General features: G+C 45.5%; 1 protein-coding gene across 2 annotated transcripts in view; it reads right to left on the reverse strand.

Annotated features, from left to right (window-relative positions):
- The window catches only part of ccm2l (CCM2 like scaffold protein), a 13999-nt gene extending 5450 nt beyond the window's left edge, over window positions 1–8549 (reverse strand). Inside the window, exons 1-7 of one of the 2 annotated variants that reach the window (XM_037774089.1) lie at window positions 8297–8549; window positions 6938–7105; window positions 6779–6862; window positions 5524–5707; window positions 4028–4707; window positions 2585–2714; window positions 1250–1313 (exon numbers count right to left, since the gene is read on the reverse strand). In XM_037774089.1, coding sequence (XP_037630017.1) covers window positions 1250–1313; window positions 2585–2714; window positions 4028–4707; window positions 5524–5707; window positions 6779–6862; window positions 6938–7105; window positions 8297–8326 — 1340 coding nt within the window. In that variant the 5' untranslated portion in view covers window positions 8327–8549. The remainder of the gene's footprint in view (window positions 1–1249; window positions 1314–2584; window positions 2715–4027; window positions 4708–5523; window positions 5708–6778; window positions 6863–6937; window positions 7106–8296) is intronic. The other variant, XM_037774090.1, reaches the window with a different exon arrangement.
- Between the last annotated feature and the right edge of the window lie 6789 nt (window positions 8550–15338).

Below are 15338 nucleotides of genomic sequence, written 5' to 3' on the forward strand. Positions count from 1 at the left end.
ATACCATAACATTACCGCCATACCATAACGTTACCTCCATACCATAACATTACCTCCATACCATAACGTTACCTCCATACCATAACATTACCGCCATACCATAACGTTACCGCCATACCATAACGTTACCGCCATACCATAACGTTACCTCCATACCATAACGTTATTTCCATACCATAACGTTACCTCCATACCATAACGTTACCTCCATACCATAACGTTACCTCCATACCATAACGTTACCTCCATACCATAACGTTACCTCCATACCATAACGTTACCTCCGTACCATAACGTTACCACCATACCATAACGTTACTTCCATACCATAACGTTACCACCATACCATAACGTTACCTCCATACCATAACGTTACCTCCATACCATAACGTTAACTCCATACCATAACGTTACCTCCATACCATAACGTTACCTCCATACCATAACGTTACCTCCATACCATAACGTTACCTCCATACCATAACGTTACTTCCATACCATAACGTTACCTCCATACCATAACGTTACCTCTGTACCATAACGTTACCACCATACCATAACGTTACTTCCATACCATAACGTTACCACCATACCATAACGTTACCTCCATACCATAACGTTACCTCCATACCATAACGTTAACTCCATACCATAACGTTACCTCCATACCATAACGTTACCTCCATACCATAACGTTACCTCCATACCATAACGTTACCTCCATACCATAACGTTACTTCCATACCATAACGTTACCTCCATACCATAACGTTACCTCTGTACCATAACGTTACCACCATACCATAACGTTACTTCCATACCATAACGTTACCACCATACCATAACGTTACCTCCATACCATAACGTTACCTCCATACCATAACGTTACCTCCATACCATAACGTTTCCTGTCCGTGACAGAGTTAGCATGCAGCTTTAGCTCTGCTCTGTCTAGCTCTGCTTTTCCTGTCAATGTGTGAAACCCAAAGTGTTTCCATCCTTTACTGGATGTGTAGTGTTTACCACGCTGGATTTAACATGGGAGGGTGCAGGTCGTATCCACGACGACCCTCCAACGGTTTAGGCTCTCTGAGGTTTGTTTCGGTTGACGGATACGGAACAGATATGACGTCACGTTACTCAGACTACCACAATAAAAGCGGTAACTTCCTTCTACCTCCTCCATAGTGGACTCTGTGTTTATCTGGAGACGTTCCAGCTTCAGTCAGAACCAGATGTTCATACTCACTATGAGCTGCAGCAGCTGAACTCTGGATCATAACCGTACGACACGTCGCTCAGACAGCTGTCACCTGGACAGAGACAGACAGAGAGACAGACAGAGAGACAGAGACAGACAGAGACACAGACAGAGAGACAGACAGACAGAGAGACAGACAGAGAGACAGAGACAGACAGAGACAGGCAGAGACACAGACAGAGAGACAGACAGACAGAGAGACAGACAGAGACAGAAACAGACAGAGACAGACAGAGAGACAGACAGAGAGACAGAGACGGACAGAGAGACAGAGACAGACAGAGACAGACAGAGACACAGACAGAGAGACAGACAGACAGAGAGACAGACAGAGAGACAGAGATGGACAGAGACAGACAGAGAGACAGAGAGACAGAGACAGACAGAGACAGGCAGAGACACAGACAGAGAGACAGACAGACAGAGAGACAGACAGAGACAGAAACAGACAGAGACAGACAGAGAGACAGACAGAGAGACAGAGACGGACAGAGAGACAGAGACAGACAGAGAGACAGACAGAGAGACAGAGATGGACAGAGACAGACAGAGAGACAGAGAGACAGAGACAGACAGAGACAGGCAGAGACACAGACAGAGAGACAGACAGACAGAGAGACAGACAGAGACAGAAACAGACAGAGACAGACAGAGAGACAGACAGAGAGACAGAGACGGACAGAGAGACAGAGACAGACAGAGACAGACAGAGACACAGACAGAGAGACAGACAGACAGAGAGACAGACAGAGAGACAGAGATGGACAGAGACAGACAGAGAGACAGAGAGACAGAGACAGACAGAGACACACACAGAGACAGACAGACAGAGACAGACAGACAGACAGAGACCATTAGGTGCAGTCTACTCTTTCTAAGTCTAGAGCCTCGTCAGTGTCTGGACGTAGTTTTGATGATCACTAGATGGACTGCAGGTCTCCTCCCAGTCTGACCAGTGAACATGTTCCAGTTAATCTGATAGAACTGATGATTTTCTGGAGCTTTGACATGTCAGTGGTGGGAAAAAGGACAGCGGTGTATCGTGACTTGCTGACGTGTGTTCAGGACACTAACCAGTAAATCAGTAGTATGTGATGTGTGTTCCTCCGCTGACAGGATGTGTTGACCTGAACAGGCTTCAGCATCATCAACAGTAGCTGGAACTTAATATTCAACCTGATAAAGTTTCATCAGTGTGAAGCAACAACACTCCTGTGAATGTTTCAGATTTAGAACATGAAAATGAAGAAACAAGAGCTGCTTTTAACGTCCCTACAGACAATCCTCCTCTTTGCTCTACTGCCTTCAGGACGGGTCACTCACTCCTCTCCAGCCAGTAGCGGTCCGGCACGGCGTGATGGAAGCCGGCTCGGTCCACACACTCAATGGTCTGATGGCCGTAAATGATCTGGAACATCTGACAGATCAGAGAGCAGTACTCCTCTGCAGCATCCTGCACACACACACACACACACACACACACACACACACACACACGCACGCACACACACACACACACACACACACACACACGCACACACACACACACACACACACACACACACACACACACACACACTGAGTTAGTCATCACATCAACAATATTTATGAGATCTTGTTAACTCTTAATTCACTTCTGCTGAACGAGTTCTAGCATCTCATTAACTACTGACGCCTCTCAGAGCCGCTCGCCGTCTGATACCGACACACTGAGGTCCCTTTAGCGTCTGTAGGAGACGCACCAGCTTTCAGCTTCCAGCTTCCAGTGAACTCACATCAGCATCATTACTAGACGGTCAGAGGAAGTGACGGAGTATAAACAGCAGGAAAGGGAGGAGGTCGGAGGGGATGAATGAGTCAAACAAACACAGGAGACTCAGGAGAACGCTGTTCGTTGACTACACCTGTATATAAACTGGGAAAACAAAGTTCTGAAACTTGTGTTTGGTGGATTATTTCTCTGTTGGTCCAATGCTAATGGTCATTGTGTTCTACATGGTTGGAAAGCCTGTTTATTCACCTTCACAATGATGTCACACTTGTAAGGATCATGCATTTGTGGGATGAGCAGCACAGCTGATTATGTGGGGAGCGCCCAAGAAAAATTTGCCAAAATGCTCTGCCAAAGGAACATCTGTACTCAGTATGGACTAGAAGTACCCAAATCCCAATGAGATGTACCACCCAAGGTGGTTGAGAGCAACAGGGCTAAGGTCCTGTTGGACTTCAGATTCCAGACTGACCAGCAACTGCTGGCTAACCAACCGGACATCGTGGTGGTTGACCAACACCAGAAGAAGGCAGTGGTGAGAGATGTGGCGATACCAGCTGACAGCAACATCAGGAAGAAGGAACATGAACAGGTTGAGAAGTATTAAGGGTTGAAAGAACAGCTGGAACACATGTGGAAGGTCAAAGCCGACGTGGTCCCCGTGGTAGTAGGAGCACTCGGGGCTGTGACCCCCAAACTGGGAGAGTGGCTCCAGCAGAGTCCAGGAACCACGTCTGGATCCTCAGTCCAGATGAGAGCAGTCTTAGGAACAGCGAAGATACTGAACCCTCAGACTCCCAAGCCTCTGGTGAAGGACCGAGCTGGAGGAAGACACAGATACCAGATACCTCCCCACGAGGGTGAGGGGGAGATTCCTTCTTTTATTTAGTATATATATATATAGGATGGAGTATGAGGTGACCCACCCTGTTCTCCACAGCCAGGATGACCAGGTTGTATATAGTATATATAGGATGGAGTACCAGGTGACCCACCCTGTTCTCCACAGCCAGGATGACCAGGTTGCAGTAGGCGTCGGGACACGGCGTGGGCTCCAGCGGGTTGTGGTTCCTCCTCTCCCAGCTGCCGTAGCTCTTCCCTCGTTCCCAGCTTCCTGTGCAGGCTTGCCGCCGCTCCCAGCTACCCCCTCCACCACTTCCTCCTCCCCTCCTCTCCCAGCTCCCACCTCCTCCACCACCTCCCCCCCCATGCCTCTTCTCCCAGCTGCCTCCCCCAGCACCTCCTCCTCCTCCCACCCCCCAGCTCCCGCTCATGGGTCTGGCTCTGCGGTTCTCCCAGCTCCCTCCTGTCTTACGTGTTTGTTGCCTCCTCTCCCAGCTCCCTCCCACTCTCTTCCTCTCTAGACTCCCTCCTCCTCCTCTCTCTCCTCCTACTCCTCCTCCTCCTCTCTCTCCTCCTCCTCCTCTCTCTCCTCCTCCTCTCTCCCCCCCTCCTCCTCCTCCTCCTCTCTCCATGTTCTGGTTCTTGTCGTGGTTACTCCTGGACAGTGACGGCCTCCAGTCCACTCCACAGATGGTGTGTCGTCGCTCCATCGTGCCCCCTGCGGGCCGAGGGTCGGCGTTGCAGCTCATGGTTTGGCGTCGGCCGTCTACGCCCGTCGTCTTTTTCCTGTCCAGGCTGTCGTCCCCGGCGACCACCGTGTCCACGTTCAGACCTGTGGGATGATGAGGGTGTAAAGATGAAGAAGAGATGCTTCCTAGTTTCATTCACACAAAACCACAAACAAACAGAATGAAAGCTGCGAGCAGCGCTGAGCGAACGGGCCCGCGCCCCTTTGTGCCCGTCTGGTGGGACGCCGTGCTTCTCCGTGACCGTCTGACGCTGTGCTGACGAGCTAGATGGTTTCTCTTGTGTTGCTCTGGAAATGATGTATTGTACCACTTCCTGTGTCCACTATGTGGCGCTAGAGAACATCATAATTATTAAATATCATGTGTAGATCTCACCATGGAGATCAGGCTGACTTCCTGTTGTCAGTAGGTGGCGCTCTGACTATAACTCAGTATGGGTCTGTAGATGTCTTCAGACCATGTAAAGTCTGGTTACAACAGCTTCCTGCGTCATGAAGAAACATGCAACTCGGCCGCCTCGTCACGGCAACGCCGTTCCACGAAAACCCAAAAGCGTCATAATATACCGTCATGTAATCTGTAATCTGTAATCTGAGAGCATCATTTAAGACTCGTTGCTCTTCAGTAAGTGACGGTGTCTGGTGCTCAGGTGTGTCCTCACCTGTCTTGAGGACCAGCAGGTGCATTAAGTGACGGTGTCTGGTCCTCAGGTGTGTCCTCACCTATCTTGAAGACCAGCAGGTGCATTAAGTGACAGTGTCTCCTCAGGTGTGTCCTCACCTGTCTTGAGGACCAGCAGGTGCATTAAGTGACGGTGTCTGGTCCTCAGGTGTGTCCTCACCTGTCTTGAGGACTAGCAGGTGTATTAAGTGACAGTGTCTCCTCAGGTGTGTCCTCACCTGTCTTGAGGACCAGCAGGTGCAGGGCGTCGTCCCTCAGGTAGGACGCGGCGGCGATCTCGTGCGTGGGAATCCTCACCAGCAGCTTCTCGTTGTCTCTCCAGGTCAGCAGCAGACAGCGAGCGGACAGACTCAGGATACAGTCCTGATCCACGCTGGTCTTCAGCGGCAGCACCTTCAGCTGCTGCTCACCAACACACAGGGACAACACCTTATTGATTACTAACCTCAGCTACAGTGATTACAGATAGATAAGTTATTGATTACTAACCTCAGCTACAGTGATTACAGATAGATAAGTTATTGATTACTAACCTCAGCTACAGTGATTACTGATAGATAAGTTATTGATTACTAACCTCAGCTACAGTGATTACTGATAGATAAGTTATTGATTACTAACCTCAGCTACAGTGATTACTGATAGATAAGTTATTGATTACTAACCTCAGCTACAGTGATTACTGATAGATAAGTTATTGATTACTAACCTCAGCTACAGTGATTACAGATAGATAAGTTATTGATTACTAACCTCAGCTACAGTGATTACTGATAGATAAGTTATTGATTACTAACCTCAGCTACAGTGATTACTGATAGATAAGTTATTGATTACTAACCTCAGCTACAGTGATTACAGATAGATAAGTTATTGATTACTAAGTTATTGATTACTAACCTCAGCTACAGTGATTACTGATAGATAAGTTATTGATTACTAACCTCAGCTACAGTGATTACTGATAGATAAGTTATTGATTACTAACCTCAGCTACAGTGATGACTGATAGATAAGTTATTGATTACTAACCTCAGCTACAGTGATTACTGATAGATAAGTTATTGATTACTAACCTCAGCTACAGTGATTACTGATAGATAAGTTATTGATTACTAACCTCAGCTACAGTGATTACTGATAGATAAGTTATTGATTACTAAGTTATTGATTACTAACCTCAGCTAAAGTGATTACTGATAGATAAGTTATTGATTACTAACCTCAGCTACAGTGATTACTGATAGATAAGTTATTAATTACTAAGTTATTGATTACTAACCTCAGCTACAGTGATGACTGATAGATAAGTTATTAATTACTAAGTTATTGATTACTAACCTCAGCTACAGTGATGACTGATAGATAAGTTATTGATTACTAACCTCAGCTACAGTGATGACTGATAGATAAGTTATTGATTACTAACCTCAGCTACAGTGATTACTGATAGATAAGTTATTGATTACTAACCCTGGCGGTGTCCAGGAGTTGCAGCAGCTCGTCTCGGCTGGAGGGGTTCAGTGAAACCGACACCCAGGTCAGGTGACCGAGGAACTGAGGTGAGAGGTGAAAGGTCATAAGGTCAATAAGTATATTTATATTGATATTGTTGTGTATTTGAGGTTTTACCTTGACCTCCTTCTCTATGTAGTCGAAGATGAGTCTCTCAGGGTGGATGAGGTAGTCGGGGGGGTAGAGAGGGACGGTGTGCAGCGGCCGCCGGTAAACGCTGCCTCGATCCACCGGCCTGCGACCGGATTTAGACCAAACCAGCCGCTTGATAGGAGATACAAAACCCTGACGAGAGACGCAGAGACGGACACGAGGACAGACGAGAAGATCAGGAACTCTGGGTTGATTTACTGAGTTGATAACCAGCGTCGCTGGACCGCTTAGTGGGATCTCTGTTAGGCTTAGTGAAGCCAGATGAGGAGAAGATACTCTGGTATGATGAACTCTCTTCATAGTTCAGAGAGCTGGTTGCCTTCACACTGCAGGTTTAAACTTTACGTCCTGCTGCTGCTGAGTCTCTGAGAACGACTGAGTCAGGTTCATTCTGTCCAACTCTCAGCAGTCTCTAGTCTCTCGTTGGTGTTTTGGGTTTCATCTAGTGATGCTCATTTTTCAACGGTTAATTATCCCTAGTTCCCTAGACATCCCTAGTTTCAACTATAGAAGGTGGTTCATTTGTGTGTACATACATGCCTCAGTGTTTGTGTGTGTGTGTGTGTGTGTGTGTGTTAATGCAGTACATCCCCTCAGCTGTTCCAACAGTGATTGACAGGTGAGCAGTGATCTCTGACAGCTTCCTGCTGAGACTCACTGTCAACACACGCACGCACGCACGCACGCACGCACGCACGCACGCACGCACGCAAGCACAACACACATACACACTGAATCAGAACAAGGACAGAGTTCAGATTTCTATCAGAAGGAGGCGTGTTCCTGATGAACGTCTCTGAGTTTAACTGTGGAACTCAGACGACGGTTCGATGAGTTCTGTTCCAGAGTTTCTTTGAGGAAACAGAAAAAGGGAAATAATTGTATTTTCTTAATGTACCAACCTGCCCAGGTCAGACAGGAAATGACTCAAATAAATATGAAATATCATAGAAGGGGGGGCTTTAAACACGTGTTTACTGCGACAGAAAAAGTCGCGCTGAGGGATCTGACAAAGCGTCAGTATGTGGCGGGTTGGGATGAGAACGTGTTGCCAGGTTTGACACCAGTAAGGATCTCCTGTATGACTGATTCATTGCTGATTCATTGGTTTGGTTTGTCTTTGGGAACTGAAATAACATCGACAGCCGGTCGTCAGTATAATCAATATAATAATATATATATAATAATATATAATCAATATATTATCAATAATAAAGTCACAATTAACAGTTGGATGATGAAATATGAAAAAATGCTCAGGAGACGTTTCTGGAACAAATCATCAAAATGAAACACGAGACTGAGAGAGGACTGGAGGCCTACCTTCTTTGACTTCTTGGGTTCATAGTCCATCGTGGTTCAGCCCCCCCCCGGTACCGGTACCGGTACCGGTCCTGGTCCTGGTCCTGCTCTTGGTCAGATGAGTCCTGAACGGATCTTTGTGGTTTCAGTTTGTCTTCTCTTGTCTTTGTGTCCGTCTCCACGCTGGCGTTTCCATCGTCTGTCTCGTCTGCTTCGTTCTGGTTCTGTCTCGTTCCTCCAACTGATTGTTCTTTAGAGACCTCACACACACACACACACACACACACACACACACACACACGCGCACACACACACACACACACACACACACACGCACACACACACACACACACACACACAGAAGAGAACAGGAAGCAGAGGAAGTCCACTTCCTGTCCGAGAGGAAACTCCACCAGAGACTGATAAGACCCATTCTCTCTGATTACACGCACGCACGCACGCACGCACGCACGCACGCACGCACGTTGAGTTTGTGGAGCTTGTCAATAATAATCATCTATCTTTCATGTTGTTGATGATAAACTATGAATTAATAACCTTCATTAACGACCTGATGAACAGAAACTGAGACTGGACACATTTATTTATGTATTTTAAACCTTCTCTGACATCGTGGGATGACTTTTAATCTCAACCTACGATTTCTCTCAGCCTTCCTTCAGCCGCCGTAAAGACTCGGTAAAAGTGATCCATGCTGATATTACACAGTCTGTCAGTCGTCAGGCTGCTCTCAGACTCTGTTCATAGTTATACAGTAATGCACTATAACTCATATCCTCCAGGTAACTGTGAGCCAGGACAGGTGACGTAGTATCAATAGTGTGTGTGGAGGAGGTCGGGTCTGATGACACCCGACTTTAGTGACCCGTCTGGAACCAGAAGTCCATGTTGAGTTATTGTAACTTCTGTACTTGTTTCTTATTTGAACCTGGATCAGGATCTTTTCCTGATCCAGGTTCAAATAAGTATGTTTGGTACCTGAAATAACGACATTAGTCCCGTATCTCGCGTAAGTTGAGTATGGAAGTAACGTAAGAAAACAATGGTAAAATACATCATCACTGACCCCTCCCCCCCCTCCCACACACACACACACACACACACACACACACACACTGACTCTGTGGACTCAAACAAGAGTTTAACACAACATGAGACAATAGTTTATAATCTGGTCATCTCTTAGGAACAACACAGAGAGGGAGAACTGCTACTGTCTGAGCTGAAACATCATCAGTTACACAGAAATGTTTCATTTCTCCTCAAATCACCGTCGGCGACGTCGTCTCTGATTCAACCTCAGAAACTAGAAACTAGAAACTAGAGCAGCAAATACAGAAGATCAGCTGCAGAGAGACGCTCTGACCACACAGAGGCAGCACTGTGAGGAACACTGACTGGAGGAGAGGAGGAGAGGAGGAAAGGAAGAGAGGAGAGGAGAGGAGAAGAGAGGAGAGGAGAGGAGAAGAGAGGAGAGGAGAGGAGGAGAGGAAGAGAGGAGGAGAGGAGGAGAGGAGAGGAGAGGAGAGGAGAGGAGAAGAGAGGAGAGGAGAGGAGAGGAGAGGAGGAGAGGAGGGAAGAGAGGAGGAGGAGAGGAGAGGAGAGGAGAGGAGGAGAGGAAGGGGGAGAGGAGAGGAGAGGAGAGGAGAGGAGAGGAGGAGAGGAGGAGAGGAGGGAAGAGAGGAGGAGAGGAGAGAGGAGAGGAGGAGAGGAAGGAGAGGAGGAGAGGAGGGAAGAGAGGAGGAGAGGAGGAGAGGAGAGGAGAGAAGAGAGGAGGAGAGGAGAGAGGAGAGGAGGAGAGGAGGAGAGGAAGGAGAGGAGGAGAGGAGGGAGGAGAGGAGGAGAGGAGAGGAGAGGAGAGGAGGGAGGAGAGGAAGGAGAGGAGGAGAGGAAGGAGAGGAGGAGAGGAGGGAGGAGAGGAGAGGAAGGAGAGGAGGAGAGGAGGGAGGAGAGGAGAGGAAGGAGAGGAGGAGAGGAGAGGAGGGAGGAGAGGAAGGAGAGGAGGAGAGGAAGGAGAGGAGGAGAGGAGGGAGGAGAGGAGGAGGAAGACATATTTCTTCTCAGAAGGACACTGATGGAGGCAGAAGAGATGACATCAAACCTGTGACCTTTCTCACACACACACACACACACGCACACACACACACACACACACACACACACACACACACACACACACACACACACACACACACACACACACACACACACACACACACACACACCTATCGTCACGGTAACCACTCCATAGTGACTGCAGGGCTAACGGCTTAATGATGGTCCAGTTACCTAGGCAACGGGAGGCAAAGATGGGGCATTTATCTTGAGTGTTTTTTTCTTCTTGTCCTTCCTCTCTCACTCTATACTATACTATACTAATACTACCTCATACTATACTAGTAGTACTACCTAATACTATACTAGTACTACCTCATACTATACTAATACTACCTCATACTATACTAGTAGTACTACCTAATACTATACTAGTACTACCTCATACTATACTAATACTACCTCATACTATACTAATACTACCTCATACTATACTAGTAGTACTACTTAATACTATACTAGTACTACCTCATACTATACTAGCAGTACTACCTCATACTATACTAGTAGTACTACCTCATACTATACTAGTACTACCTCATACTATACTAGTAGTACTACCTAATAATATACTAGTACGACCTCATACTATACTAGTACTACCTCATACTATACTAGTACTACCTCATACTATACTAGCAGTACTACCTCATACTATACTAGTACTACCTCATACTATACTAGTACTACCTCATACTATACTAGCAGTACTACCTCATACTATACTAGTAGTACTACCTCATACTATACTAGTACTACCTCATACTATACTAGCAGTACTACCTCATACTATACTAGTGCACTACCTCATACTATACTAGTAGTACCTCATACTATACTAGTACTACCTCATACTATACTAGTACTACCTCATACTATACTAGTACACTACCTCATACTATACTAGTAGTACAACCTCATACTATACTAGTAGAACAACCTCATACTATACTAGTACTACCTCATACTAGTACTACCTCATACTATACTAGTACTACCTCATACTATACTAATACTACCTCATACTATACTAGCAGTACTACCTCATACTATACTAGTACACTACCTCATACTATACTAGTAGTACCTCATACTATACTAGTACACTACCTCATACTGTACTAGTAGAACAACCTCATACTATACTAGTACTACCTCATACTATACTAGTAGTACAACCTCATACTATACTAGTAGTACTACCTCATGCTATACTAGCAGTACTACCTCATGCTATACTAGTAGTACTACCTCATGCTATACTAGCAGTACTACCTCATGCTATACTAGTAGTACTACCTCATACTATACTAGTAGTACAACCTCATACTATACTAATAGTACAACCTCATACTATACTAGTAGTACTACCTCATGCTATACTAGTAGAACAACCTCATGTTATACTAGTAGTACAACCTCATACTATACTAGCAGTACAACCTCATACTTTACTAGTAGAACAACCTCATACTATACTAGTACTACCTCATACTATACTAGTAGTACAACCTCATACTATACTAGTAGTACTACCTCATGCTATACTAGTAGTACAACCTCATACTATACTAGTAGTACAACCTCATACTATACTAGTAGTACAACCTCATACTATACTAGTACTACCTCATACTATACTAATAGTACAACCTCATGCTATACTAGCAGTACAACCTCATGCTATACTAGCAGTACAACCTCATGCTATACTAGTAGTACAACCTCATACTATACTAGTAGTACAACCTCATACTATACTAGTAGTACTACCTCATACTATACTAGTAGAACAACCTCATACTATACTAGTAGTACTACCTCATACTATACTAGTAGTACAACCTCATACTATACTAGTAGAACAACCTCATACTATACTAGTAGTACTACCTCATACTATACTAGTAGTACTACCTCATGCTATACTAGCAGTACTACCTCATGCTATACTAGTAGAACAACCTCATACTATACTAGTAGTACTACCTCATACTATACTAGTAGTACAACCTCATGCTATACTAGTAGTACTACCTCATGCTATACTAGCAGTACTACCTCATGCTATACTAGCAGTACTACCTCATGCTATACTAGTAGTACAACCTTATACTATACTAGTAGTACAACCTCATACTATACTAGTACTACCTCATACTATACTAGTAGTACAACCTCATGCTATACTAGCAGTACAACCTCATGCTATACTAGCAGTACTACCTCATACTATACTAGTAGTACAACCTCATGCTATACTAGCAGTACAACCTCATGCTATACTAGTAGTACTACCTCATGCTATACTAGCAGTACAACCTCATGCTATACTAGTAGAACAACCTCATACTATACTAGTAGTACTACCTCATACTATACTAGTAGTACTACCTCAAACTATACTAGTAGTACAACCTCATGCTATACTAGCAGTACAATCTCATGCTATACTAGTAGTACTACCTCATACTATACTAGTAGAACAACCTCATACTATACTAGTAGTACTACCTCATACTATACTAGTAGAACAACCTCATACTATACTAGTAGTACTACCTCATGCTATACTAGTAGTACAACCTCATGCTATACTAGTAGTACTACCTCATACTATACTAGTAGTACAACCTCATGCTATACTAGTAGAACAACCTCATACTATACTAGTAGTACTACCTCATACTATACTGGTAGTACTACCTCATACTATACTAGTAGAACAACCTCATACTATACTAGTAGTACTACCTCAAACTATACTAGTAGTACAACCTCATACTATACTAGTAGTACTACCTCATACTATACTAGTAGAACAACCTCATACTATACTAGTAGTACTACCTCATACTATACTAGTAGTACAACCTCATACTATACTAGTACTACCTCATACTATACTAGTAGTACTACCTCATACTATACTAGCAGTACAACCTCATACTATACTAGTAGTACAACCTCATACTATACTAGTACTACCTCATACTATACTAGTAGAACAACCTCATACTATACTAGTAGTACTACCTCATACTATACTAGTAGTACAACCTCATACTATACTAGTACTACCTCATACTATACTAGTAGTACTACCTCATACTATACTAGCAGTACAACCTCATACTATACTAGTAGTACAACCTCATACTATACTAGTACTACCTCATACTATACTAGTAGTACTACCTCATACTATACTAGCAGTACAACCTCATACTGTACTAGTAGTACTACCTCATACTGTACTAGCAGTACTACCTCATACTGTACTAGTAGTACTACCTCATACTATACTAGCAGTACATAAGAGGAGTGAGAAGAGGAAAATAAATGCACATATACATACATGTACTCGCACGCACGCACGCACGCACGCACTCACGCACGCACGCACGCACTCACGCACGCACGCACGCACACGGTTGACTTGTGAACTTCAAAGTGTGTCAGACCTTGATGTGTTTTCTTGCTGCATCAACTATCTTTGAAAATGTGCATGTGTGTGAGAGTGTGTGTGTATTGAATGTATTATATGTGAATTTATGCATGTACATCTGTGTGTGTGTGTGTGTGTGTGTGTGTGATATCAAAGCAGCAGCATCCTTAAAAGACCTCACGCTTCAACATCACACATGAGGTCTGACGCAAGAAGAGAGGAAGAAACCAGGAGGAGTATAAGCATGAAGGAGAAGACAGGTGGAAGAGGAAGAAGAGGAGGAAGAGGCAGATGAGGAAGAAAGGAAAGGAAGAAGAGGAAGTCGAGGGAAGGAATGAAAGAGAAAGGTTGAACTGGAGAAAAAGAAGAAAGAGAGGAAATGGAGGAATGAATGAAGAATGGTCGGGCAATAAATCAAAGAAAGGAAGTAGAGAAGAAAGAAATAGAGAAAAAGGGATAGAAACGAAAGAAAGGCAAAAAGGGGGGAAGGACTGAAAGAGGGAAGGAAGGAAAAAAGGAAACCTGATATTCTCTGAGATTTAGGGGTTAGGGGTTAGGGGCTAGGGGATAGGGGTTAGGGGTTAGGGGTTAGGGTATAAGGGTTAGGGTATAGGGGCTAGGGGTTAGGGGCGAAGGGTTAAGGGTTAGGGGTTAGGGGATAGGGGTTAGGGGTTAGGGGATAGGGGTTAGGGGCGAAGGGTTAAGGGTTAGGGGTTAGGGGATAGTGGTTAGGGGTTAGGGGATAGGGGTTAGGGGATAGGGGCTAGGGGTTAGGGGATAGAGGGTAGGGGTCAGGGGATAGGGGATAGGGGATAGGGGTTAGGGGTTAGGGGATAGGGGTCAGGGGATAGGGGCTAGGGGTTAGGGGATAGGGGATAGGGGTTAGGGGTTAGGGGCGAAGGGTTAAGGGTTAGGGGTTAGGGGATAGGGGTTAGGGGATAGGGGTTAGGGGTTAGGGGTTAGGGTATAAGGGTTAGGGTATAGGGGCTAGGGGTTAGGGGATGGGGTTAGGGGCGAAGGGTTAAGGGTTAGGGGTTAGGGGATAGGGGATAGGGGTTAGGGGATAGGGGATAGGGGATAGGGGATAAGGGTTAGGGGATAGGGGCTAGGGGATAGGGGATAGGGGATAGGGGATAGGGGTTAGGGGCGAAGGGTTAAGGGTTAGGGGTTAGGGGATAGGGGTTAGGGGTTAGGGGATAGGGGCTAGGGGTTAGGGGATAGAGGGTAGGGGTCAGGGGATAGGGGATAGGGGTTAGGGGATAGGGGCTAGGGGTCAGGGGATAGGGGCTAGGGGTTAGGGGATAGGGGCTAGGGGTCAGGGGATAGGGGATAGGGGTTAGGGGTTAGGGGCGAAGGGTTAAGGGTTAGGGGTTAGGGGATAGGGGTTAGGGGATAGGGGTTAGGGGTTAGGGGTTAGGGGATAGGGGTTAGGGTATAGGGGCTAGGGGTTAGGGGATGGGGTTAGGGGCGAAGGGTTAA

This window comes from Sebastes umbrosus, chromosome 6 (assembly GCF_015220745.1).
Source record: "Sebastes umbrosus isolate fSebUmb1 chromosome 6, fSebUmb1.pri, whole genome shotgun sequence".
Taxonomy (NCBI): domain Eukaryota; kingdom Metazoa; phylum Chordata; class Actinopteri; order Perciformes; family Sebastidae; genus Sebastes; species Sebastes umbrosus.